This window comes from Neoarius graeffei, chromosome 4 (assembly GCF_027579695.1).
Source record: "Neoarius graeffei isolate fNeoGra1 chromosome 4, fNeoGra1.pri, whole genome shotgun sequence".
Taxonomy (NCBI): domain Eukaryota; kingdom Metazoa; phylum Chordata; class Actinopteri; order Siluriformes; family Ariidae; genus Neoarius; species Neoarius graeffei.
The window spans coordinates 84,232,565-84,257,490 of NC_083572.1; the positions used below are offsets into that span (position 1 = coordinate 84,232,565).

General features: G+C 42.5%; 1 protein-coding gene across 1 annotated transcript in view; it reads left to right on the forward strand.

Moving 5' to 3' along the window:
- shroom2a (shroom family member 2a) overlaps positions 1–24,926 on the forward strand; it is a 130,323-nt gene that overhangs the window by 87,645 nt on the left and 17,752 nt on the right. The window contains exons 4-6 of the mRNA XM_060919875.1: positions 17,932–18,054; positions 18,154–20,650; positions 21,039–21,121. Of these exons, the coding sequence (XP_060775858.1) occupies positions 17,932–18,054; positions 18,154–20,650; positions 21,039–21,121 (2,703 nt within the window). The remainder of the gene's footprint in view (positions 1–17,931; positions 18,055–18,153; positions 20,651–21,038; positions 21,122–24,926) is intronic.

The following is a 24,926-nucleotide window of genomic DNA, read 5'->3' on the forward strand; positions in this document are numbered from 1 at the left end:
ACTCACTAGGGACTGGTCACCTATTGTCCTGCCCAGTCTTTGATGTGAATGTGGAATGCAGTGCCGAAGGAGTCAAATGGAACAAACCCGGAATTAGATTTGCTTTTCTGTGAAGCTTGATTAGGAATTTTTGTGTCTTTTTGCTCTGAGGGGTCTGTTTGGTGAGTTTAGAAACTTATTAGCTCCTCTTGTTTACTCCAGCATCATTTTGTCTCATACCGGTCATGCCTTTTTATCTCGCTATCTGTTTGGCTTAACCTTTAATGAAATGGTACAGCTCTCTTTCCTCACAAGTCAGTGAGTGGGGGAGTGGCTGTGAAAATGTGCAGCCTGTTGCATGTGGTTCTTGATCTGTTTTTCATAGCCTTGACCTATGTAAGAGAATGTTTGATCATCTGTGCTGATGTCTGAAAAGCTTCTTTTTTTTTTTTTTTAATTCCCATTTATTTATGTGAGGTTTATGAATTTATGAATTTATTTATTTCGAACATGTATAAAAATGTATGTAACTATTTGTACATACAAAAGAAAGAAAATGGAAAAAAAAGTGAAAAAAAAAGAAAATAACAAAAAGCTAAGACATTACAATACACCGCACATTGTTCGAAAAAGGAGTTTAAAATTTTTCACCACTGACTGCCAGAGTGCACTCTGAATGCTTTGTATGAAAGTGTCAGATTGGTTGTTGCCTTTTCTTTGAATTATTATTTTTTTTTTTAAACGTGTCTCTGGGGCAAAAAAAAATGCGAAGGGATTTTCCTTTGCTAGCCCCCTCCTTGGCCCCCGTTCTGCGTGGGCTTTGCTGATCCAGTCCACTGGCATATCTGCGCTGGACCAGCTGTAGCCCTGACAATGGCAGCCACATTAGCATCTGAATGGCTAGCGCCATGTGTGGCTAGCGCACAGGCACTTGAAACAGTGCACTGTGAAACAGAACAGCAGGGGAAGCTGTTCCCTTTTGAATCTCTCGTTTTTGGATCTCTCTTTCCTTAATTTGTTGTTTATTAATCTGTTTTGGAATCTTTGTTACGTGAAACATGACTCTCTCATTTGAATTAGCTGGGAAGGTTTGTCTTAAAGTATTTTAACGTACTTGAAACAGAGTTAAATCACAAGGTTGGATATCTAATAGCAGACTAGGATATGAGGCAAGCTCACGGACCAACTGCAAGTGAAATTTTTCGTGTTAAACAAAAGGCTAAAGTGCGGAGGAATTTTCATTCAAACTGGCTCAAAGTTGGTGAAAGCAAAAATGCAGCCTGTGGTCTTGTCCTCTGCAGTTTTATGACTTAATCACTTCTCTCAAGTGCTAATTTTAACATTTCAGTTCCGTGGTAAATTACTACCGTTACCACTGATTTTCATATGTTTTAAGTTATTCCAAGAAATTGAGTCGTATATGGCTATAAGCCATGTAGGACGAGATTGAGTGGAGTAACTGTTTTATTCTATCCGCATAACACTGGATTTTGAGAAATGGAGCATTTTTATTTTTCGATAAATAAAAACTTTATACAGAACGTCCAACAAAATCATTTCCGCTTAGAATGTAAACAAACTGGCGAAATGAGCGTAGTAATTTGTGAAAAATGTGATAATTCTTGAAAATAAGAAAAGATGTTCTTATCAAATACTTTTTATTCCATATTTTGTTGCTTTTGTTGTATTTTGGGGGTTTTGTTTTCAAGTAGAGTTTTTATTTCGTCCTCGGTTTGTTCAGCAACACGCTCTGCCATTTTTTATTTTTCTCTACTCACGGTATATGAGCTGATAGCCTAGTAGTCGAGTAGCCAGTCAGAGTGCACAATTGCTCATATCCAGTGACTCTGGATAGAATAATCTTTATGCTTTTCTTGGAATTCATGAGTTTGTGTTGATAGACATTTCATACAGTATGTGTTATGTCTAACTTTTCATTCTTACTTTCATTTCCATAATACATAAACTATATTATTTTAATAATGTTTCAGGTTGTCTGTAAGACCCCTTAACAATGAAGTAGCTCAGTCTAACTGGTTACAGGGCTGCTGTTTTAAGAAAAGCCTTAGCTTGGCATGAGTAACATTTTTATAAAATAAGCTGATTATATCCACATGCATTCATGTGCTTCTAAAATTTCTTATGGGCACTACAGAGCGAATTCAGTTTTTCAAAGGATTATTGTGAACTTGGCAGTAAAATTAGTGAAATATTGCACCACGAGTATGCTCTTTCAAATGCATAGTTTTACATATCAGTATGGATATATTGCTTAAAGCTTAAAGGTCTGATGACACGTTTTTGACATCTTTGGCGATGTTTTATAACATAAAAAGTAATTCCCGATGATCCATATATTAATTCACGAAGGCGCCTATTTTACAAGTTATGATAAACGCGGCTATTTGGGCAAATTTGACGGGGCTGCAGCACCCAGGAGACGAATGAGGAGGAGGAGCTATATGACGTCAGCGAAAGAATCTTCCCTCCTAACTTGCCAGTTTGTTGTTGATGCGACAGGTGTTCAGTTTGTCATTATTAGTATTATTATTATTTTTTTTTTTTTTTTTTTTTTTTTAAGATATTTTTTTGCACCTTTATTGGATAGGACAGTGTAGAGACAGGAAACGAGCGGGAGAGAGAGAGATGGGAAGGGATCGGGAAATGACCTCGGGCCGGAATCGAACCCGGGTCGCCCGCATTCATGGTATGGCGCCTTAACCACCTGAGCCACGACGCCCCCATTAGTATTATTATTATACATTATTTTTTATATATGTCTCGTCTCGTCTTCTTCCGCTTATCCGGGACCGGGTCGCGGAGGCAGCAGTCTAAGCATGGAAGCCCAAACTTCCCTTTCCCCAGACACCTCGGCCAGCTCCTCGGGAAGAACACCGAGGCGTTCCCAGGCCAGCCGAGAGACATAGTCCCTCCAGCGTGTCCTGGGTCTTCCCCGGGGCCTCCTCCCGGGGGGACATGCCTGGAACACCTCCCCAGGGAGGCGTCCAGGAGGCATCCGAAAAAGATGCCCGAGCCACCTCAGCTGGTTCCTCTCGATGTGGAGGAGCAGCGGCTCTACTCCGAGCTCCTCCCGAGTGACTGTGCTTCTCACCCTATCTCTAAGGGAGCGCCCAGCCACCCTGCGAAGGAAACTCATTTCAGCCGCTTGTATCCGCGATCTTGTTCTTTCTGTCATTACCCAAAGCTCATGACCATAGGTGAGAGTCGGAACGTAGATCGACCGGTAAATTGAGAGCTTCGCCTTTTGGCTCAGCTCCTTCTTCACCACGACGGACCGGTAAAGCGACCGCATCACTGCGGAGGCTGCACCGATCCGCCTGTCGATCTCACGCTCCATCCTTCCCTCACTCGTGAACAAGATCCCGAGATACTTAAACTCCTCCACTTGAGGCAGGACTTCTCCACCAACCTGGAGAGGGCAAGCCACCCTTTTCCGGTCGAGAACCATGGCCTCGGACTTGGAGGTGCTGATTCTCATCCCAGCCGCTTCACACTCGACTGCAAACCGCCCCAGTGCATGCTGAAGGTCCTGGTTTGATGAAGCCAACAGGACAACATCATCCGCAAAAAGCAGAGATGAAATCCTGTGGTTCCCAAACAGGATTCCTTCCGGCCCCTGGCTGCGCCTAGAAATTCTGTCCATAAAAATTATGAACAGAACCAGTGACAAAGGGCAGCCCTGCCGGAGTCCAACATGCACTGGGAACAGGTCTGACTTACTGCCGGCAATGCGAACCAGACTCCTGCTCCGTTCGTACAGGGACCGGACAGCCCTTAGCAAAGAGCCCCGAACCCCATACTCCCGAAGCACCCCCCACAGAATACCACAGGGGACACGGTCGAATGCCTTCTCCAGATCCACAAAGCACATGTGGACTGGTTGGGCAAACTCCCATGAACCCTCGAGCACCCTATGAAGGGTATAGAGCTGGTCCAGTGTTCCGCGACCAGGACGAAAACCGCATTGTTCCTCCTGGATCCGAGGTTCGACTATTGGTCGAATTCTCCTCTCCAGTACCCTGGAGTAAACTTTCCCTGGGAGGCTGAGAAGTGTGATTCCCCTATAATTGGAGCACACTCTCCGGTCCCCTTTCTTAAAAAGAGGGACCACCACCCCAGTCTGCCACTCCAGAGGCACTGTCCCCGACCGCCACGCGATGTTGCAGAGGCGTGTCAACCAAGACAGCCCCACAACATCCAGAGACTTGAGATACTCAGGGCGGATCTCATCCACCCCCGGTGCCTTGCCACCGAGGAGCTTGCAAACCACCTCAGTGACTTCGGCTTGGGTAATGGACGAGTCCACCTCTGAGTCATCAGCCTCAGTCTCCTCAGTGGAAGACATGACGGTGGGATTGAGGAGATCCTCAAAGTATTCCTTCCACCGCCCGACAATGTCCCCAGTCGAGGTCAACAGCTCCCCACCCGCACTGTAAACAGTGTTGGCAGAGTACTGCTTCCCCCTCCTGAGGCGCCGGACGGTTTGCCAGAATTTCTTCGAGGCCGACCGATAGTCCTTCTCCATGGCCTCCCCGAACTCCTCCCAGTTCCGAGTTTTTGCCTCCGCAACTGCCCGAGCTGCAGCACGCCTGGCCTGCCGATACCCGTCGGCTGCCTCAGGAGTCCCGGAGGTCAACATGGCCCGATAGGACTCCTTCTTCAGCTTGACGGCATCCCTTACTTCCGGTGTCCACCACCGGGTTCGGGGATTGCCGCCACGACAGGCACCGGAGACCTTGCGGCCACAGCTCCGAACAGCTGCATCCACAATGGAGGTAGAGAACATGGTCCACTCAGACTCAATGTCCCCCGCCTCCCTCGGAAGCTGGGTAAAGCTCTCCCGGAGGTGGGAGTTAAAGACCTCCCCAACAGAGTGCTCGGCCAGACGTTCCCAGCAGACCCTCACCATACGTTTGGGCCTGCCAGGTCTGTCCAGCTTCCTCCTCCGCCAGCGGATCCAGCTCACCACCAGGTGGTGATCAGTTGACAGCTCAGCCCCTCTCTTCACCCGAGTGTCCAAGACATAGGGCCGGAGATCAGATGAAACGACTACAAAGTCGATCATCGACCTCCGACCTAAGGTGTCCTGGTGCCACGTGCACTTATGGACACCCCTATGCTCGAACATGGTGTTCGTTATGGACAAACCGTGACTAGCACAGAAGTCCAATAACAAAACACCACTCGGGTTCAGATAGGGGAGGCCGTTCCTCCCAACCACGCCCCTCCAGGTGTCACTGTCGTCGCCCACGTGAGCACTGAAGTCCCCCAGTAGCACAATGGAGTCCCCAGTCTGAGCACCCCTCAGTACCTCTCCCAGGGACTCCAAGAAGGCCGGATACTCTATACTGCTATTTGGCCCGTAGGCACAAACAACAGCAAGAGCCCTCTCCCCAATCCGAAGGCGCAGAGAGGCGACCCTCTCGTTCACTGGGGTAAACTCCAACACATGGCGGCTGAGCTGGGGAGCTATAAGCAAGCCCACACCAGCCCGCCGCCGCTCACCATGGGCGACTCCAGAGAAGTGGAAAGTCCAGCCCCTCTCGAGAAGCTGGGTTCCAGAGCCCAAGCTATGCGTGGAGGTGAGCCCGACTATCTCTAGCCGGTACCTCTCAACCTCCCGCACAAGCTCAGGCTCCTTCCCCCCCAGCGAAGTGACATTCCATGTCCCAACAGCCAGCCGCTGTGTCCGGGGATCAGGTCGTCGAGGCCCCTGCCTTCGACTGCCACCCAATCCACATTGCACCAAACCCCTACTGCTACCTCTGTGGGTGGTGAACCCACAGGAGGTCGGGCCCACGTCACCTCTTCGGGCTGAGCCCGGCCAGGCCCCATGGGCAAAGGCCCGGCCACCAAGTGCTCGCATACGAGCCCCAACCCCGGGCCTGGCTCCAGGGTGGGGCCCCGGCTGCGTCCTACCAGGCGACGTCACGGTCCTGGATTTTTTCTCCATAGGGGTTTTTGGTGAACTGCTCTTGGTCTGGCCTGTCACCTAGGACCTGTCTGCCTTGGGAAACCCTACCAGGGGCATAATGCCCCCGACAACATAGCTCCTAGGATCATTCAAGCACACAAACCCCTCCACCACAATAAGGTGGCAGTTCTAGGAGGGGTTTTTTATATATATATATATATATATATATATATATATATATATATATATATATATATATATATATATATAAAAAATATGAGTGATTCCACGCTTATGGGTACTGAAATGGGGACATGAACTTATTCACCTAAAACCATTTCTTTTTTTTTACCATCAGGTCACGAAACATGTAATCTTTAATGAATGATATGTTAAAAGATAACTTTAGTTTTCTGAGATGTAATAAAAACATATTTATATGCCAAAGTCAAGCCTATGAGTTCCAAAATGATGTCTGTTACATTACTTCTGTTACGATTGTCCATCTCGCGTCTGTTACAAATTAATTACAATCTAGCTATATACCATGTTAATCTTATTGAAAGAATGTGTATGTTTATTCTACTACACATGTTTATTAATTATATTTGCTAAAACATCACCTTCCTATGTTTCAAAAAGTAATTCTACATTGTTAAAATTGAGAATATATATGTCCACAACACTTCTGTTACGTTCTGACTTTGGCATATAAATATGTTTTTATTACATCTCAGAAAATTAAAGTTATCTTTTAACATATCATTCATTAAAGATTACATGTTTTGTGACCTGATGGTAAAAAAAAGAAATGGTTTTAGGTGAATTTTTAAAAATAAGTTAATGTCCCCATTTCAGTACCCATAAGCGTGGAATCACTCATATATATAAAATACACAGTGAGAGTAAAAAGTATTTGATCCATTGCTGATTTTGTTGGTTTGCCCACTAATAAAGACATGATCATTCTATACTTTTAATGGTAAATGTATTCTAACATGGAGAGACAGAATATCAAAAAGAAAATCCAGAAAATAACTTTAAAGAATGTATATTAATTGATTTGTATTTCATTGAAGGAAATAAGTATTTGATCCCCTAGTATGCATTAGGAGTTCTGGCTTTCACAGACCAGTTAGACACTCCCAATCAACTTGTTACCTGAATTGAAGACACCTGTTCTAACTAATCACCTGTATGAAAGACACCTGTTCACAGAATCAGACAGATTCCAAACTCTCCAACATGGGTAAGACCAAAGAACTCTCTCAGGACCTCAGAGACGGGATTGCTGACCTGCACAAATCTGGAATGGGCTACAAAAACATTAGCAAGATGCTGGGTATTAAAGTAACAACCATTGGTGCAATTGTGAGAAAATTTAAGAAGTATAACATGACCATCAATAGACCTCGGTCTGGTGCGCCACAGAAGATTTCACCTCGTGGGTTGGCAACTATCATGAGAACTGTGAGAAATCGGCCTGCAACCACACAGCGGGAGTTAGTGAATGACCTCAAGGCAGCTGGGACCACAGTCACCAGGAAAACAATTGGCAACACTTTGCGCCGCAATGGATTAAAATCCTGCAGTGCCCGAAAGGTACCCCTGCTTAAGAAGGCACATGTGGAGGCCCGCCTAAAGTATGCCAATGATCACCTCAAAGATGTACAAAGTGATTGGGAGAAGGTTCTGTGGTCAGACGAGACCAAAATTGAACTATTTGGCCTAAACTCTACTCGTCATGTGTGGAGGAAGAAAAATGCTGCCTATGACCCCAGGAACACTGTGCCCACCGTGAAGCATGGAGGTGGAAGCATTATGTTTTGGGGTGTTTCTCTGCCAAGGGCACAGGGCTACTTCACCGCATCAGTGGGAAGATGGATGGAGCCATGTACCGTGCAGTCCTGAGGGACAACCTCCTCCCCTCTGCCAGGAAGTTGAAAATGGGCCGTGGTTGGGTCTTCCAACATGACAACGACCCGAAGCATACAGCAAAGGCAACAAAGGAGTGGCTCAAGAAGAACCACATTAAGGTCATGGAGTGGCCCAGCCAGTCTCCGGACCTCAATCCAATCGAAAATCTATGGAGGGAGCTGAAGGTCCGAGTTGCTAAGCGACAGCCCACCAACCTTAATGATTTAGAGAGGATCTGCAAAGAAGAGTGGGCCAAAATTCCCCCTGATATGTGTGCTAACCTTGTGGTTAACTACAACAAACGTCTGTCCGCTGTGCTTGCAAACAAAGGCTTTGCCACCAAGTATTAAGTGCTTTTGGCAAGAGGGATCAAATACTTATTTCCCTCAATGAAATACAAATCAATTAAAATATATTCTTTAAAGTTATTTTCTGGATTTTCGTTTTGATATTCTGTCTCTCCATGTTAAAATACATCTACCATTAAAAGTATAGAATGATCATGTCTTTATTAGTGGGCAAACCAACAAAATCAGCAAGGGATCAAATACTTTTTACTCTCACTGTGTGTGTGTGTGTGTGTGTGTGTGTGTGTGTATGTATATATATATATATATATATATATATATATATATAAAAAAGTTATTATGCCTTCGCGTTGTGTTGCCGGCTTTTGCTCCGGATGGGGTAAGTTTATTCAAGTTTCCCAGAGATCCCGAGCTGTGAAGCAAGTCAGGCGCACTCGTGACAAGTGGGAGCCCTCACCAACATCCATCCTGTGCTCTGAACACTTCGATTTGGATTGTTTTGGCACCCTTCCCAGCTTAAAAGAATCTCTTAGGTGTGCAGTTCAGCACAAACGTGTGTTACTACCATCAGCAGTGCCTACAGTATTCCGGAGGGGGTCTACTAGTAGCTATGCCGGATCCAGCAGTCGCCTGGGACAAGGCGACTCCTCCAAAGACAGTCCTCCTGTCAGAACATGTGTTGAGAAACGACATAAGATAAAGGTACGTAGAGCTATAGAGTGCTCCAACATGATGCTAAAAATAGTAACACTGCGGTCTGCGCGGCCATCTTGGAAGTCACTCGCTCCAGAGCGCTCATAGAGTACACATCATAGAGTACACATTCATGATAATCATAAATGTAATCATAAAGTCGGCGTGATATCAGTCATGTATTTGCTTGTGAAAGCTTGCGGCTTTCATGTAACTGCCACCTAGCAACGAGAGGCAAAGGGTAAAGAGGGTAGGCTATCATAGATTCTATTCGGAAGAGATCAACACATGATTGCTTAAAAATTAGGTATTTTAACAATTTGCATCTGTTTTGTGATTATCGTGACACTTTTGTGTTATATAGAACTGTATGTCTTATCAGCACATCGAGGATCTTCCACCGGAGGCTTTAGCAAGTACTCGTAGCAACACTGCACTTTACCCTTTGCCATGCGTTGTTAGGGAACAATGACCGACTTCAAGAATATGTAGAAAAAATTTAGAAATTATACTTTCCAAAAGTCATTTGAGCTTAGTGTATTGCATTTCCATTTATATTGTAGGTTCTTGCTGATGTTTTTGCGGAGTATGACGCAGCTGCTGAATCAGAAGCTGCAGAGTTTGTATGTACTAGTTGTGAACATTCACATTATTATCAATCTCATTTATTTAAAATCAGATAAAATCATGCCATCATGATCACTGCTTAAAGTACCAGTATTTGGTTGTTCTTTTGTTCAGAGGAAGAGCTAGCACTAGAGAGTTCACCATCGTTTTCATGCGCCATTTCCATTGAGTAGAATAGCCAGTGAACCGCAGCGTGTTCTTCCGCTGACGTCACAGCATGGCCGCGAGCCACGGACCCAGTTTTCTTGCGCTGTGCAATTAAAAGTTGGATATTCGCGTAACAACAGCTTCTTTTCACATAATTATAACAGAAATCTAACATGTTTGCCATGTTGTATAGTTTATTTAAGAAATTGCATAGAGTCATGTTCGTGTCATCAGACCTTTAAAATGCAGGCAAGTATAGATATGTAACTTTATTCTACCCATATTCACGGGATATGAGCAATCGAGTGCTCCGATTGGCTACTCTGCTACTAGGTTATCCGCTCATATACCGTGAGTAGAGAAAAACAAAATGGTCAGCCGTGTTACTGAACAAACTGAGGATGAAATAAAAACACTACTCGAAAACAAAATTCCCAAAAATAAAAAGGCAACAAAATATGGGATGAAAGTATTTGATAAGAACATTTTTTTTTTTCCTTCTCCTCCTCCTTTTTTTTTCCACAAATTGCTATGGTCATTTCGCCGGTTTGTTTACATTCTAAGTGGAATTGATTTTGTACGACGTTTTTATTTATCGAATTTGAAAAAAAATAATGCGCTGTTTCTCAAAATCCAGTCAATGTGGATAGAATAAGTTATTCCACTCGATCTCATCGTACATGGCTTATAGCCAACTCTGTGCTATGTGCCTCATTGGCTATCAGTTCACATACAACTCGATTTTTTTTTTAATCTCAAGTCTTTTTTATTTTTGTGTTAAGTACAGAACAAACATTAACATTCAACCCTCCCAACCCCGTCGCACCCCAATTCAAAGTAATTAACAACAACAAGAAGAAAAAACAATATGACATAAATAATAATAGATAATAATTAAAAAAAAAAAAAAACAATAATGAAAAATAAATAAATAAAATACACAAAGGAGGAGGAGGACTTCCATAGAATTTACTACATAACAATGTCATTAGAATCAAGCTTTCCCACTAAAGTGAGGACAGGCTGCCAAATATAGCAGAATTTGAGACTGTTACCCTGGATATGAAATCGGATATCTTCAAGTGTCAGATATTGCATTACATCATTAATCCAATGCTTAAATGTAGGGGGCGATTTGTCTTTCCACTTCATTAATATAATACGTCTGGCAATTAGTGTTGTAAATGCTATAACAATTTTACCATAGTCGCCTATGCCGCTTAGTTCTTCAGGTGCTACTCCAAAAATACTAACCAATGGAGAGGGTTCAATATCCACATTCAGAGCTTTAGACAAAAACACAAAGATTGAATTCCAAAACTCAAATAATTTTGGACAACTCCAGAACATGTGTACGAGTGTAGCAGGTTCAACTTTACATCTGTCACATGTTGGATCAATATTAGGCATAATCCTAGCCAACCTTGTCTTGGACCAATGTAACCGGTGGAAAACTTTAAATTGAATAACAGCATGCTTGAGGCAAATTGACGATGAATGTATATTTTTGAGAGCGGATTGCCATTGTGTGTCAGATATATTTGTATCCAGTTCCTCCTCCCATTTGCTTTTTAACACTGTTAATTGTTCTAAGTTGCTTGTATTAAGTACACCATAAACTATTCCTATTGTTTCTTTAAATTGAGGAAGGATTTTGATTAATGTATCTAAAAGAGAATCTGTCTGTGGTGATGGGAAAGATGGAAAGTGTGTAGAAACAAAGCTACGGAGCTGCAGATACCTGTAGAAGTGTGTGCTAGGAATGCGGTTTTGTGTTTGGAAATATTCAAAGGATCCAAACACCCCACCAACATAGAGATCTTTGATTGTCTTCAGTCCCCTCTCAGACCAGACCTTAAAGGCATTATCATTTATAGATGGGGTAAACATATTGTTTCCAACCAAAGGGTTATTCTTAGACATGTCAAATAAAGAGAAGGCCCGTCTAAATTGTGCCCATATTTTAAAAGAGTGTTTCACAATGGGATTGCTGCAGAATTTGGACATGGGCTCTTCAAGGGGAATTTTGGAGCAGGCTATTGCATGTAATGAGACCTGTTTGCAAGATGCTATTTCTAGCTGCAACCAGCTGGGGCAGTTTTCATAAGTAGCAGAGTGGATCCAAAAAAGTATGTTTTTAATATTAGTTGCCCAATAGTAATATTGAAAGTTGGGCAAGGAGAACCCACCATGTTGTTTGTGTCGTTGCAGTACTTCTTTACGTATACGTGGATTTTTCCCATTCCAAATAAAGCCAGATATAAGTTTGTTTATATTTCCAAAAAAAGATTTAGTTAAGAAAATGGGGAGGCATTGGAAGACAAACAAAAAACGAGGCATGATATTCATTTTGACAACGTTGATTCTTCCCCCTAGGGATAGCGGGAGGAGGTTCCAGCGGCTTAAGTCTGTCTTTAGACTTTTTAAAAGTGGGGCAAAATTAGCTTCATATAAATCTTTAAACCTACGTGTTATCCAAATTCCTAAATACCTAAATTTATGTGTGCATATCTTGATAGAAAATGATTGGTTTGTAGTAAGCTGATAGGAGGGGTCAATAGGCATAAGTTCACTTTTTTGCATGTTAACCTTGTATCCTGAAATCCTACCAAATGAATGTAGCACCTCCAGCATCTTAGGTAGACTTTCCTCAGGATCTGACATATATATGAGCATATCATCGGCATATAGTGAAACCTTGTGCTCTAATCCGCCTCTCAACACTCCTTTGATGTCAGTATTGCTACGCAGTGCAATTGCCAGTGGCTCAATAGTTAAAGCAAATAGTAGGGGCGACAAGGGGCAGCCTTGTCTAGTGCCACGTTGTAAATTGAAGAAAGGTGAGAGGTTATTATTAGTTCGAACAGCTGCCATAGGTAGGAAATACAATACCTTAATCCACTGTATAAATTGTGGTCCAAACCCGAAACGTTCTAAAATAAAGAAAAGATAGTCCATCTCTACTCGATCAAAGGCCTTTTCGGCGTCTAGTGATATCAAAACTTCTTTGCTTTTGGATGGTGAGGAGTTGTAAAGAATATTAAGCAATCTACGTACATTAGAGGATAATTGTCTATTTTTAATGAATCCTGTCTGATCCTCTGATATCAGTGATGGAAGTATTCTTTCCAATCGCAAGGCTAACATTTTGGCAAGTATTTTATTGTCAACATTTAAAAGAGAAATTGGGCGGTAAGAGCCACATATTAAGGGATCTTTGTCCTTCTTAGGAATAAGTGATATAACAGCTTGACGCATTGTTGGGGGCAGTGACCCAGCTGTGAATGACTCTTCAAACACAGAGAGTAGAAGAGGTGCTAGCTCTTTAGAAAACTTTTTAAAAAATTCACTAGGAAATCCATCTGGCCCCGGGCATTTGCCATTTTGCATAGTTTTCACAGCAAAGCAAAATTCTTCTTCAGTGAATGGCTCATCAAGTTCAGAGGCAACTTGCTTCTGTACTGAAGGAATATCTAAATTGTGAAAAAAGGATTGAAACAGATTTTTATCCTGATGTGATTCAGAACTGTACAGCCTAGAATAGAACCTATGGAAAGTCTGGTTAATTTCAAGGTGGTTGATATGCTTATTGCCTGTCTCATCACTTATTTCAGTTATACTTTGGGCTGCAGACCTTTGGCGCAGCTGGTGTGCAAGAATTGTACCTATTTTTTCACCGTGTTCATAAATTTTATGATGTGATTTATTGAGAAGGTTGGTAATATATTTAGATGATAAAAGATTGAATTCTGTCTGTAACATGAGCCTGTGTTTATATAAGTCTGGGGATGGCGCCTGAGCAAGTAACCTATCGACATGCAAAATATCCTCAGTTAATTTCTTAAGATATGCTGTTTCACCCTTTTTCTTTTGGGCACAATAAGATATAATTTGTCCCCTTAGATATGCCTTCATAGACTCCCATATTGTTGATGATGACATACCTGGTGTTTTATTATTTTCCATAAATGATGATATTTCAGATGAGATAAAATCAACAAAGCATTGATCACTGAGCCATAAATTATTTAATCGCCATGGTCTATAAACATCTTGTGAGGTTGGTATATCCAATGTCATCAATAATGGGGCATGATCAGATATAATAATTGCTTGATATTCACACTTACTCACTATGGGGAGAAGGCGGTTGTCCATTAGGAAATAATCTATGCGGGAAAAGGTTTTATGAACATGGGAGAAAAAAGAGTAACATCTAGAGTTAGGATTCTGAAAGCGCCATACATCTGTAATCCCATAAGTCTGAAGAAATAAATCAATGGTTTGGCTTGCTCTAGTTTGAGGGACCATTCTAGTTGAGCTACGGTCTAAATGGGAGAAGGCACAGTTCAGATCACCTGCCAAAATAAGGTAGTGAGAGTTTATATCTGGCAAGCGAGAAAAAAAGGATGAAAAAAATGACTCGTCATCCCAGTTGGGGGCGTATATGTTAGCTAGGACAACTGGGGTTTCATATAATCTTCCTGTAACTATAACATACCTTCCATAGTTATCTGCCTCCACTTTTGACATTACAAATGGAACATTCTTATTTATCAAAATAGCTGTGCCTCTTGACTTGCTGTTGAAATTGGAATGATAGAGTTGACCTATCCAGGTGCCTCTTAGTTTACTATGATCACATTGACGTAAATGTGTTTCTTGGAGAAAGGCCAGTCCAGCATTAAGCTGGCTGAGATGCGACAGAACTTTCTTGCGTTTAACAGGGTGATTTAAAGATTTCACATTCCAGGAAACAAAGTTAACTGGGCATCCTGTATTACCTCTCAACAGTGTGTTAGCCATTTATCATTATATAAAAGCATATTAATGTATCCAGATATTGGTGCAAAAAAAAAAAAAAAAAAGGTCCTCCTCCAAAAAAAAAATACAAATAAAAAAGGTGAGAAAAATAAGCATTAAAACCATACAAAAAAGATTATCAGGTGCGATTAAGTCCCTCCCCTTGTCACCTAGAATGAGGTGAACACTAAACCCTTTACAATGGAATCCACACATAGACTATGTGCTTGTGATGGGGGAACTCAAACTCGAGCAGGGGGCTCTGCCAATTAAGCAGTAATGAAAAGCGCTTCCAATACGTTAAGTCGACTGTCCATTGTATCAAGCCAGTCCAAACATCAGTGGTTCTATTGATTACAGTAATTCTCTCTCACTCGCGATCACTTTCAATTTCTAAATAGATTTTAGCCTACCTTTCGGACATGTCATCATGATTACAACGTTTACTCTGACGATACAAGCCTGTCTTCCACAAGTATTGTCGATTTCACATACGACATCGCTTTTCTCGGGTCCAAAAATTCTTTCTTGGTGCCTTTGAAAGTGATGCATAACTTGGCAGGGAACTTCACTCCGTAGCGGGCATCCTCGCGGCCTCTCAGCAGCTGTTTTACCTCGTTGAACGCAGATCTTGCTCGCGCGACGGCTGGAGGATAATCCGGAAAGATGGAAATAGACACTCCTCCATAGCGCAAGCCATCACCTGTTTCCTTTGCTCGGCGAAGTATGTCCACACAATCCTGATAATAATGGAGCTTTGCGATTATGGCCCGGGGCTTCTCCTGGCTTGCAGTAGGGCTGTTCTCTCGCGTAGGTTTAGATTTCTTTGATGACGAAGCCCTTCCGAGTCGATGCGATCTGTCAACCAACACGTCTTTATCCAAATCGAATGCCTCCTTCAGTAGCTGTGTGACGAATGACGGGTCGCCCGTTCCAGCCTCCTCTGGGACGTTTAGTATTCGGATGTTTGATCTCCTCATTCTGCCTTCCATGTCCATGCATTTTTGTTGCAAGTCCAACACATTTGCCTGAAGTTGTTCGACTGTAGCTTGTAGAGTTGTAACATCGTCTGAGCACGTTGTCAGACTGTGCTCCATGTCAGCCATTTTGGTAGTCACCGTTTCTAGGTCGGTGCGCAGTCGAGAAACACTGTTCACGACCTCAGTCTTAACAGCCTGAATTTCACTTTTTACCGCGCTGAATTCGCCAGTAAGAATGTCCTTTAGTTCTGACCTGATTAGTGTTGAGATGTCATCTTTAAGAGAGGCAAGAACTTCGGTCTTGAGATCTTCCATGCTAGCTTGTTTGCTATTAGCCGTTTTCCGCCCAGGAGTGTAAGAATATTGTCGTAGGTTCCTCGCCATTGACATAAAATACAGATCAGCTCACTGGCCACATGTACGTGACTTCAGTCGACCAATATGAGAAGTATAAAGCGCTTCAAATACAATTTTAAACTTAGATTTTGGCAGAGCTTCCCAAAGCGTGTCTTACTCCATATCCTGCTCAACAGCGCCCCCATACAACTCGATTTTGTGGAATAACTGTTCATTGCACCTGCTTGACATTGTGCAGGTCTGTGTGAACACCCTGGGAAGAATTTGTATAAAGCAATTGTCAGAAGCTTTATTCATATTGTGATTTCATGAGTTTTTGTATTATGTTCATGGTTCAACACTGACTCTGGAGTCTGGTCTGTTCTATGTAGCATGAATTTTTTTTTTTTTTTCTCCCCATCACGCAAATTGGTTAGTTTTCGTTTCTTAAACTGGACGTGAATTATAATGTAAAATCTATAGTGCAGCACTGCTTAACAATTGACTCAAATGGATCATAAGGTGTTGATTAATTTTCTGTAACAATGTGGATTACAGTAACTCCATTTGCAAGCTTTATATTAATGTGATCTTTCGAATATGTTTCTATAGTAACAGTGTACTTTTGTGCTTTGCTTTTTTTTTGGGGGGGGGGGTCATATTAGGAAAATTGAGGCTGTTGAGGGAATGTCGGTTTATGGACAGTTTATAGTCAGTTTTGTGTAAGTGAGTGATAAAATTAAACAATAAATTGATAATGTACATTATTCCTCAAATTAAATGATTTTAATTCTGTAAAGGCTTTTTAGCTCTTGATGAAACTCAGTTGGTTATGTTGTAGACTTTTTTTTTCTTTAGATGGGTTTAACACATTTGTATAATCCATGTTTTGATCAGTTAAATTGGTATTAGCTACTGAATAAAATTCACTGCAAGTATTTCACTTGCATGCATTTATAATCTACACAAAATTATTATATTCTATATAGTGACATCATGCATAATTTTTTTTTTCACCACAAGAGGGCTCCAGGCTCCTATAATTCCTGTCAGTTTGCCGTGTCTCATGCATAAGAATTCATACAGCACATGTATAAGGCTCAAGGCCAAGGCACTTTATGGGGCGCTAGAGAGTGGCAGATCTGGTGCTATGAACAGTTTTAGGCCTCTGAACCCCCATCAATGCTGGACATACCGGATTCCCTCTGGGACTGTGTGGCTGAAATCTAAACGCATTTCTTCAATATGGCACAGTAATGTCTTTTTAAATATCAATGTGACTGGAAGAACTACATTTAACGCGTTTTGCATTTACCTTTTTCGTGCAGATTGTCCATAGCACTAGTTTGTACTGCTGTCCTTTTATTCTCTGAGCCAGTCGCTTAGTGCTAGAGTTCCTGTCCATCAGTCTCCACTGAGGTCAGAGATTCAGTCTGTGTCCCCCTCCCTCTAACCCCCTTCAGGAGGATGAAAATGGTGGATATTGTAGCACAGAAAATGCCATCAGAGACTGACGTTCATGTGGCCCGGAGCTTTCTAACGAAGATTTTGCGAAGTTCAATGAGGTATAGTATTGATGTAACCACCGGCCAATCCACCCTTTTCCTGTGCCATCCCATTCATTCCAGATCTGCTCCATGACTTCATTTCTTCCCATGTTGTCTTTGTCATCCTTTCTCCAAATATCCTGATTGCAGCAATTCTTAAGGCTTGCAGTAGTTTCCACTGTTGCTCTGTGTGGTAGTTTGTAGCCTTTCCCGGGGCTTCCCTGTAGAATGTTGTTTTTGTTGTTGTTTCGTTTTTTTTTTTTTTAAAGTGTCATCAAAATATATTATGTGGTTCTTTGTTCAAGCTTAGTTCATTTGATAAGGTTTTGTCTCACTAATGTATGACTTTTCCCCTGCATGCTTTGCAGAAAGAACCATTTCAGGGGGTATGTTTTAATGCAATTAATATTTTTAAGTAACCATTTATTAAAGTTTTTGGAAGAGATGTGCAACAGAGCATGATTGGTACATAAAGTTTATTTTTTGTCAGTTCTATGTTATACATTTAAAAAGATCATGTGCCAACATCATGTACTGCTATGATCCTGAAGGTAGGTTTTATGACTTTGTGGCAGCAGTTATGTAGATGCTTTGCTTTGCAAAGCATTTTCCTCACTGATCTCTTTTTCTGTCTCCCTTCTCTGTCCCTCTTCTTTCAGGAAAAATGAACCCATGAGCAGGCCTCACTCCTGGCATTCCACCAAATTCAATGAGAACCAATCAGATACTGCCAAAACACAGTCTACACCCTCTCCAGTCTGGCAAACAAGATATGATGCAAGGTAAAGAACACTTTAAACATATCATTATACCATGCTTAAATCAAGTAGTTTTCTTCCACTGTTATTTTGTGCAGTCTAAAATGTATGCTATTTCCTTAGTTCGTTCTCCTCCGACCTCACTACTGGTTGGGACCAGCCTAATTTGCGCAGAGTGTCGGACCAGTTCAGTTCCTTGGGCAGTATGGATAGTTTAGAACATGGCTCTTGCCCCTACCCACCTGGACGCCTGTCTCCGAGCAAATCTAATGGCAACAGCGTTGAACATTTAGTGGGTGGAAAGAGAGATTCTGCCTATAGCTCTTTTTCAACCAGCTCAGGGACGCCTGATTATACGCTGTCCAAAAGCAACGCAGCTTCTACGGAGAACATGTTGTATAAAGTTAACCAGTGGGACTCAGGAAGTCGGCCTAGCAACGGCAGACACAGTCAAAGCCTAAGCGAAGGGGTCCGACAGGATGACCGACTCGGTTATCTGCAGCCACCTTCAGTAAGCAGTGCGCAAGAAAGCCCAAGGACTGAGGAGCAGCCAGGCTACCGGCATTCTGCTTCTGGAAGGTCCAGTATTGCGCCTGTTTGGCATGTTCCTGATATGAAGAAGGCCAAGGCCCCATCACCTCCACCACCGGCACCACCAACACGCAGTGATAGTTTTGCTGCAACCAAGGTTCATGAAAAGGGTCTGGTCTCCAGCTACACTGAAAATCCTGGGATTCACACCCAGTCAAAGATCCAGGGCAAAGGATTAAAGCCAGGAATAGAGATGTCTGAAAGCAATCAAAAGATTTACCATTCAACTGAGTCAGGCCTTGAAACGGATCCAAACTACAACCCGCAACTTAAAAGTAGCACAAATAATCCACATGTTGTCGGTGATGGCTATAGTCAACAAACTCCTCCTCCAAACTCGAACAAGAAGTACTCACCATCTAGCACTGATCCATCCTATACTCGCTTTCCCTATCATCAACGTCAGTACAGTGATGAGAGCACTTTTCATGCACCGCCCCGGACCCTGTCTACAGGCACGTCTCAGAGTTGCCATAGCAGCATGCAGGAGTTACCCACCAACAGCCATGCTTCTCCACACTATAGCCAGAACCAGATCAGAAGGCACGTTACATCGCTGACCAGCACTGCTATTGACCAAAACCCTGACAGTCAAAGCTCCAACAGGTATTACTGTGTCACATCTCAACAGCCCCCTCAGGGAGGGTCCCAGGCTTCTTTGTTGAGGGTGGAGGACAGGAATGCTAATTCCTTGATGGAAATTGCCCAAAGTGGAGGTGATAGAGCTTCCTTAAGCTCTCAAGGATCGCTCAAGGATAGGTTCACTACATCTCAGGTACTGCAGCCCCCAAGTAACAAAGACAGCAATGGATATTACAGACAGCTTGACAGCCAGCATCGGGCGTACACAGCAGTTAATAGATCTCCTTTTGATGATGCAACAACTAAAGCGTCAGAGGTCAGAGGACTCCAAAAGCAAAACACTGTGACAAACTCAGATAGCCATTTCATCAAGCACTATGAGCAGGGAAAGATTTCTGAATCTTACAGATTGGGAGAATCCGCCAACGAACATTTAGTGTTTAAAAGTGAGATCCCAATATGCCCCCAGAAAACCCCTATGCTGCACTCTCTATCACATGACAGCAGTAGATCGGTTGATGTACAAAGTGAAATGGGTAGTGGTGATGGACAACAGGAGTTCGTTGATCCCCAGAATGGCAAGCAGGTTCGACGTGCTGAGCGTTTTGCTACCACATTGCGAAATGAGATCCAGATGAGGAGAGCTCGGCTTCAGAAGAGTCGAAGTGCAGCAGTTTTGAGTGGGTCCGCTAATCCTGAAGAAGAGCCTTCAGTTTGGAAGGCCACAGATGTCTCTTCACCTTCCTTTGATGGTTCCTTCACTAGTGCCTATAAAGACCATCTAAAGGAAGCCCAAGCTCGAGTCCTTAAAGCTACTTCTTTCATGAGGAGGGACTTGGAGCCAGTGTTACAAGAGCACACAGGAGCTGAAGTTTTGTCGACTTCTCGCAAGGATGCACCATCTCTGCCAAGCGTCTCGGAGGTTCCATCAAGCAAGCCCGCTTCGGGTACAAACCACGTACCCCGTATATGTGGCCGAAAACGTTTTCCAGTAGAGAAGAAAGTACGGTCTTACTCTGAGCCTGAAAAAATTAATGAGGTTGGTGTCGATGAGGAGCCAGCTCCACAAGATAGTGACGTATCTTTAATCAACAGGCGTAAAGTTTTTGAGGCAACAGGAAAACCTGCTTATCGCAAACCCACGTTGAAGCAAAATCTACAAATATCTGAAGACTCCAATTTGAACAAGCCTGGAGAATTGCCTCCGTGTGGACAGAGTGATCTCACCAAGAAGGATGGCGATAGTGGCCCGAATTCCTCACAGAGACTGGGCACGTTTGCAGAGTATGAAGCCACATGGAAAACACAGAGAAACTCTGATCCCAGGACATCTGGAAGGTACCACTCAGCTGATAACATCCTCGATCCAGCAGTGGATGAGCGACGTAAGCCCTCTTATTTCCATGAGAGGTCACGCTCCTCTCCCTCAGAGGACTTCTATGGTCAGGTTAGTGTTGTACCTTTTTGACATTTCCAAAAACTTTTTTTTGTTTTATCTGAAACCTATGCCTTATCGTGTGTTCCATGTTTTGTTGATTTATCTCTGTTTTGCCCTTTTAGAAAGTTTGTTTGCTTTTAATCCTGTTTAGACAGGGTGGCTGTATGACTAGTATGAGAATAAAGGCAGGGCCTTAGTCAAACATTAAGCCATATCTAAACAGAAAGTCACGCCCTCGGACAAGAAAAGTAGCAAGTGTCAAAGTAGTCACCCGGTATACTGTAAGTTAATCTCACTTTGAAACAGTAAAACCATTCCATTGTTTGATACAAGACAAGAGCATGCATTGATGCAGGTTATAGAATATTAAAACTTGTATGCACTGTGTTCTCTTCAGAACATCCGAGTGCAAGGAAGGAAGTCAGCCGAGTACTGCCCACCTGAGAGAAAGCGCTCAGATCGTGAAAACTCGACATCAAGGTGGGTGAACACATTTTATTTATTTATTTATTTATTTATTTATGCAAACAAAAATGTAACGTTCCTACTTTTACAGATAACTGTGTTTTTATGAATGCTTTATCAAATGTCTCGGTAGACAGGGAAATATTTTAAAACCTTATATTTTAGTCAGATTAAACCTTTCACACTTACTGACTCTATGGATGAAATATGCACCTGTTGGAACGATCTTGTTGTCTATCATGGAGTGAGAATGGAAGAGGACGGTTTTATGGAAAGGCGGCGACAAGAAATACAACGTGACATATTTGAAATGCATAGTAAAGGTTTCAAAGCAAAGTTTTTGTTAAATTTGATATAAAGCAATTTACCTAATTCCCGAAAAGGCCTAATAGGAAATTTAAAACAAAGCTAGACACATGACCATTTGCAAGTAAAATTAAAAGCTCAATTATACGTACGGAGATGTCCACAAGCGCCGGCGACCTGCGGTTTTCTCCACCTACGCAGACGGTCTGCGCCGGCTACTCAATCCCAGAAAAAAAATAACAACTTGCCTTTCAACGTTCAAGCGATTTGATTTATTTATTTACAACCCCGATTCCAAAAAAGTTGGGACAAAGTACAAATTGTAAATAAAAACAGAATGCAATAATTTGCAAATCTCAAAAACTGATATTGTATTCACAATAGAACATAGACAACATATCAAATGTCAAAAGTGAGACATTTTGAAATTTCATGCCAAATATTGGCTCATTTGAAATTTCATGACGGCAACACATCTCAAAAAAGTTGGGACAGGGGCAATAAGAGGCTGGAAAAGTTAAAGGTACAAAAAAGGAACAGCTGGAGGACCAAATTGCAACTCATTAGGTCAATTGGCAATAGGTCATTAACATGACTGTATACCCAGTCATGTCTTTTTATACCAAAAGAGCATCTTGGAGTGGCAGCGGCTCTCAGAAGTAAAGATGGGAAGAGGATCACCAATCCCCCTAATTCTGCACCGACAAATAGTGGAGCAATATCAGAAAGGAGTTCGACAGTGTAAAATTGCAAAGAGTTTGAACATATCATCATCTACAGTGCATAATATCATCAAAAGATTCAGAGAATCTGGAAGAATCTCTGTGCGTAAGGGTCAAGGCCGGAAAACCATACTGGGTGCCCGTGATCTTCGGGCCCTTAGACGGCACTGCATCACATACAGGCATGCTTCTGTATTGGAAATCACAAAATGGGCTCAGGAATATTTCCAGAGAACATTATCTGTGAACACAATTCACCGTGCCATCCGCCGTTGCCAGCTAAAACTCTATAGTTCAAAGAAGAAGCCGTATCTAAACATGATCCAGAAGCGCAGACGTCTTCTCTGGGCCAAGGCTCATTTAAAATGGACTGTGGCAAAGTGGAAAACTGTTCTGTGGTCAGACGAATCAAAATTTGAAGTTCTTTATGGAAATCAGGGACGCCGTGTCATTTGGACTAAAGAGGAGAAGGACGACCCAAGTTATCATCAGCGCTCAGTTCAGAAGCCTGCATCTCTGATGGTATGGGGTTGCATGAGTGCGTGTGGCATGGGCAGCTTACACATCTGGAAAGACCCCATCAATGCTGAAAGGTATATCCAGGTTCTAGAGCAACATGTGCTCCCATCCAGACGACGTCTCTTTCAGGGAAGACCTTGCATTTTCCAACATGACAATGCCAAACCACATACTGGATCAATTACAGCATCATGGCTGCGTAGAAGAAGGGTCCGAGTACTGAACTGGCCAGCCTGCAGTCCAGATCTTTCACCCATAGAAAACATTTGGTGCATCAAAAAACCAGAAGATACGACAGAAAAGACCTAAGACAGTTGAGCAACTAGAATCCTACATTAGACAAGAATGGGTTAACATTCCTATCCCTAAACTTGAGCAACTTGTCTCCTCAGTCCCCAGACGTTTACAGACTGTTGTAAAGAGAAAAGGGGATGTCTCACAGTGGTAAACATGGCCTTGTTCCAACTTTTTTGAGATGTGTTGTTGTCATGAAATTTAATCACCTAATTTTTCTCTTTAAATGATACATTTTCTCAGTTTAAACATTTGATATGTCATCTATGTTCTATTCTGAATAAAATATGGAATTTCGAAACTTCCACATCATTGCATTCCGTTTTTATTTACAATTTGTACTTTGTCCCAACTTTTTTGGAATTGGGGTTGTAAATATATCATCTCTGCTGCCCATAATTTGCTGCAAATCCAATTATTCCACCACAAAATTGTCTTGGATTAAGGTCTAGCATGACCAGAAGTGACACCATATTTGTTGATCGATTCCCGCGCTCTGATTGGCTGAGCCGGACCACGTGACCGCGCCGTAGCGTATGTAGTTATGTTACAGAACCAGGCAGCGTACTACAGAAGGTAACTGAGAAAACCAAGCGCACACATCTGGAGAGAAATTTCGGACACATTTTGCAAGTATTTTACAGGGAAATGGTTAGTAATTTATTAGCTGAGAATGCACCAGAAGCCACTAGAAGGCATGTAAATCTTAAAATTTTCTGGGAGGGCGTGCTCCCATGCTCACATTTTAGCGCCACCTACAGCCTTTTTTTTAAACTTCAGATTTTCTGGAGAACCCTGTATGTATAATTAACAATTATTTGCAGAAGGAGAGGTGAATATTGGTGAATAATAACTGCGGTGAAGTCAAGGTTATTATTCACTGAGCCTCAGGCGGATAATTGTTTTAGTTTAAATACAGAGGTGATGTTAAACATGGGGTGGCACGGTGGTGTAGTGGTTAGCGCTGTTGCCTCACAGCAAGAAGGTCCAGGTTCGAGCCCCGTGGCCGGCGAGGGCCTTTCTGTGCGGAGTTTGCATGTTCTCCCCGTGTCCGCGTGGGTTTCCTCCGGGTGCTCCGGTTTCCCCCACAGTCCAAAGACATGCAGGTTAGGTTAACTGGTGACTCTAAATTGACCGTAGGTGTGAATGTGAGTGTGAATGGTTGTCTGTGTCTATGTGTCAGCCCTGTGATGACCTGGCGACTTGTCCAGGGTGTACCCCGCCTTTCGCCTGTAGTCAGCTGGGATAGGCTCCAGCTTGCCTGCGACCCTGTAGAACAGGATAAAGCGGCTAGAGATAATGAGATGTTAAACATTTTTTAAAAATCCTTTATTTCAGTCTTCAAAAGCAGCATGCAAATGTAATGAGCGCAGACTTGTCATTTATCTACACCGACTCACATAATATACTTTGCTTTGAAATGGATAAAATGAATCTCAATTCTACCTTACCTTTGAATAGTTTTAGACCAAACTTTATAGCATCTTTAGTTCTTTTAGGGACAGCATTTTCTTTCATAATTTATGTTTCTTCCTCACTTATGGTGACGAAGCAATTGGCCGTCATTTTGTCGAGTCGCTCGAGGTGATTGGTCGAGAGATTCAGACTATTCCTCGATAATCAGTGCGTGCAATTTTCTATAATCACCTCTGTATTTATTCTAATTATTAATACCACAGTGCTGCTAAATTTTCAATTCTGGTTGGTCAGAAGGTGTTGATTTAGTTTTTCTATAACAGCAGTAGTGCTAGCTGCAGTGAAAATCTCGTTTATGTGAATGTGCCTGTTCTAATCTTATTGCTTCTATAGTAATGACTAATTCGTAGGGTATTGTATGTCAGACACTCCACCTAATTGAAGCCTAATAAACCAATGAAACGTTATTTAACCAATATAAACGCATAATTATTAATGATTATGCTTGGAAGCCCCCCCCCCCCCCCCCCCCACGTTTATGGAAGGAGTCTCCAGCGTCAGTG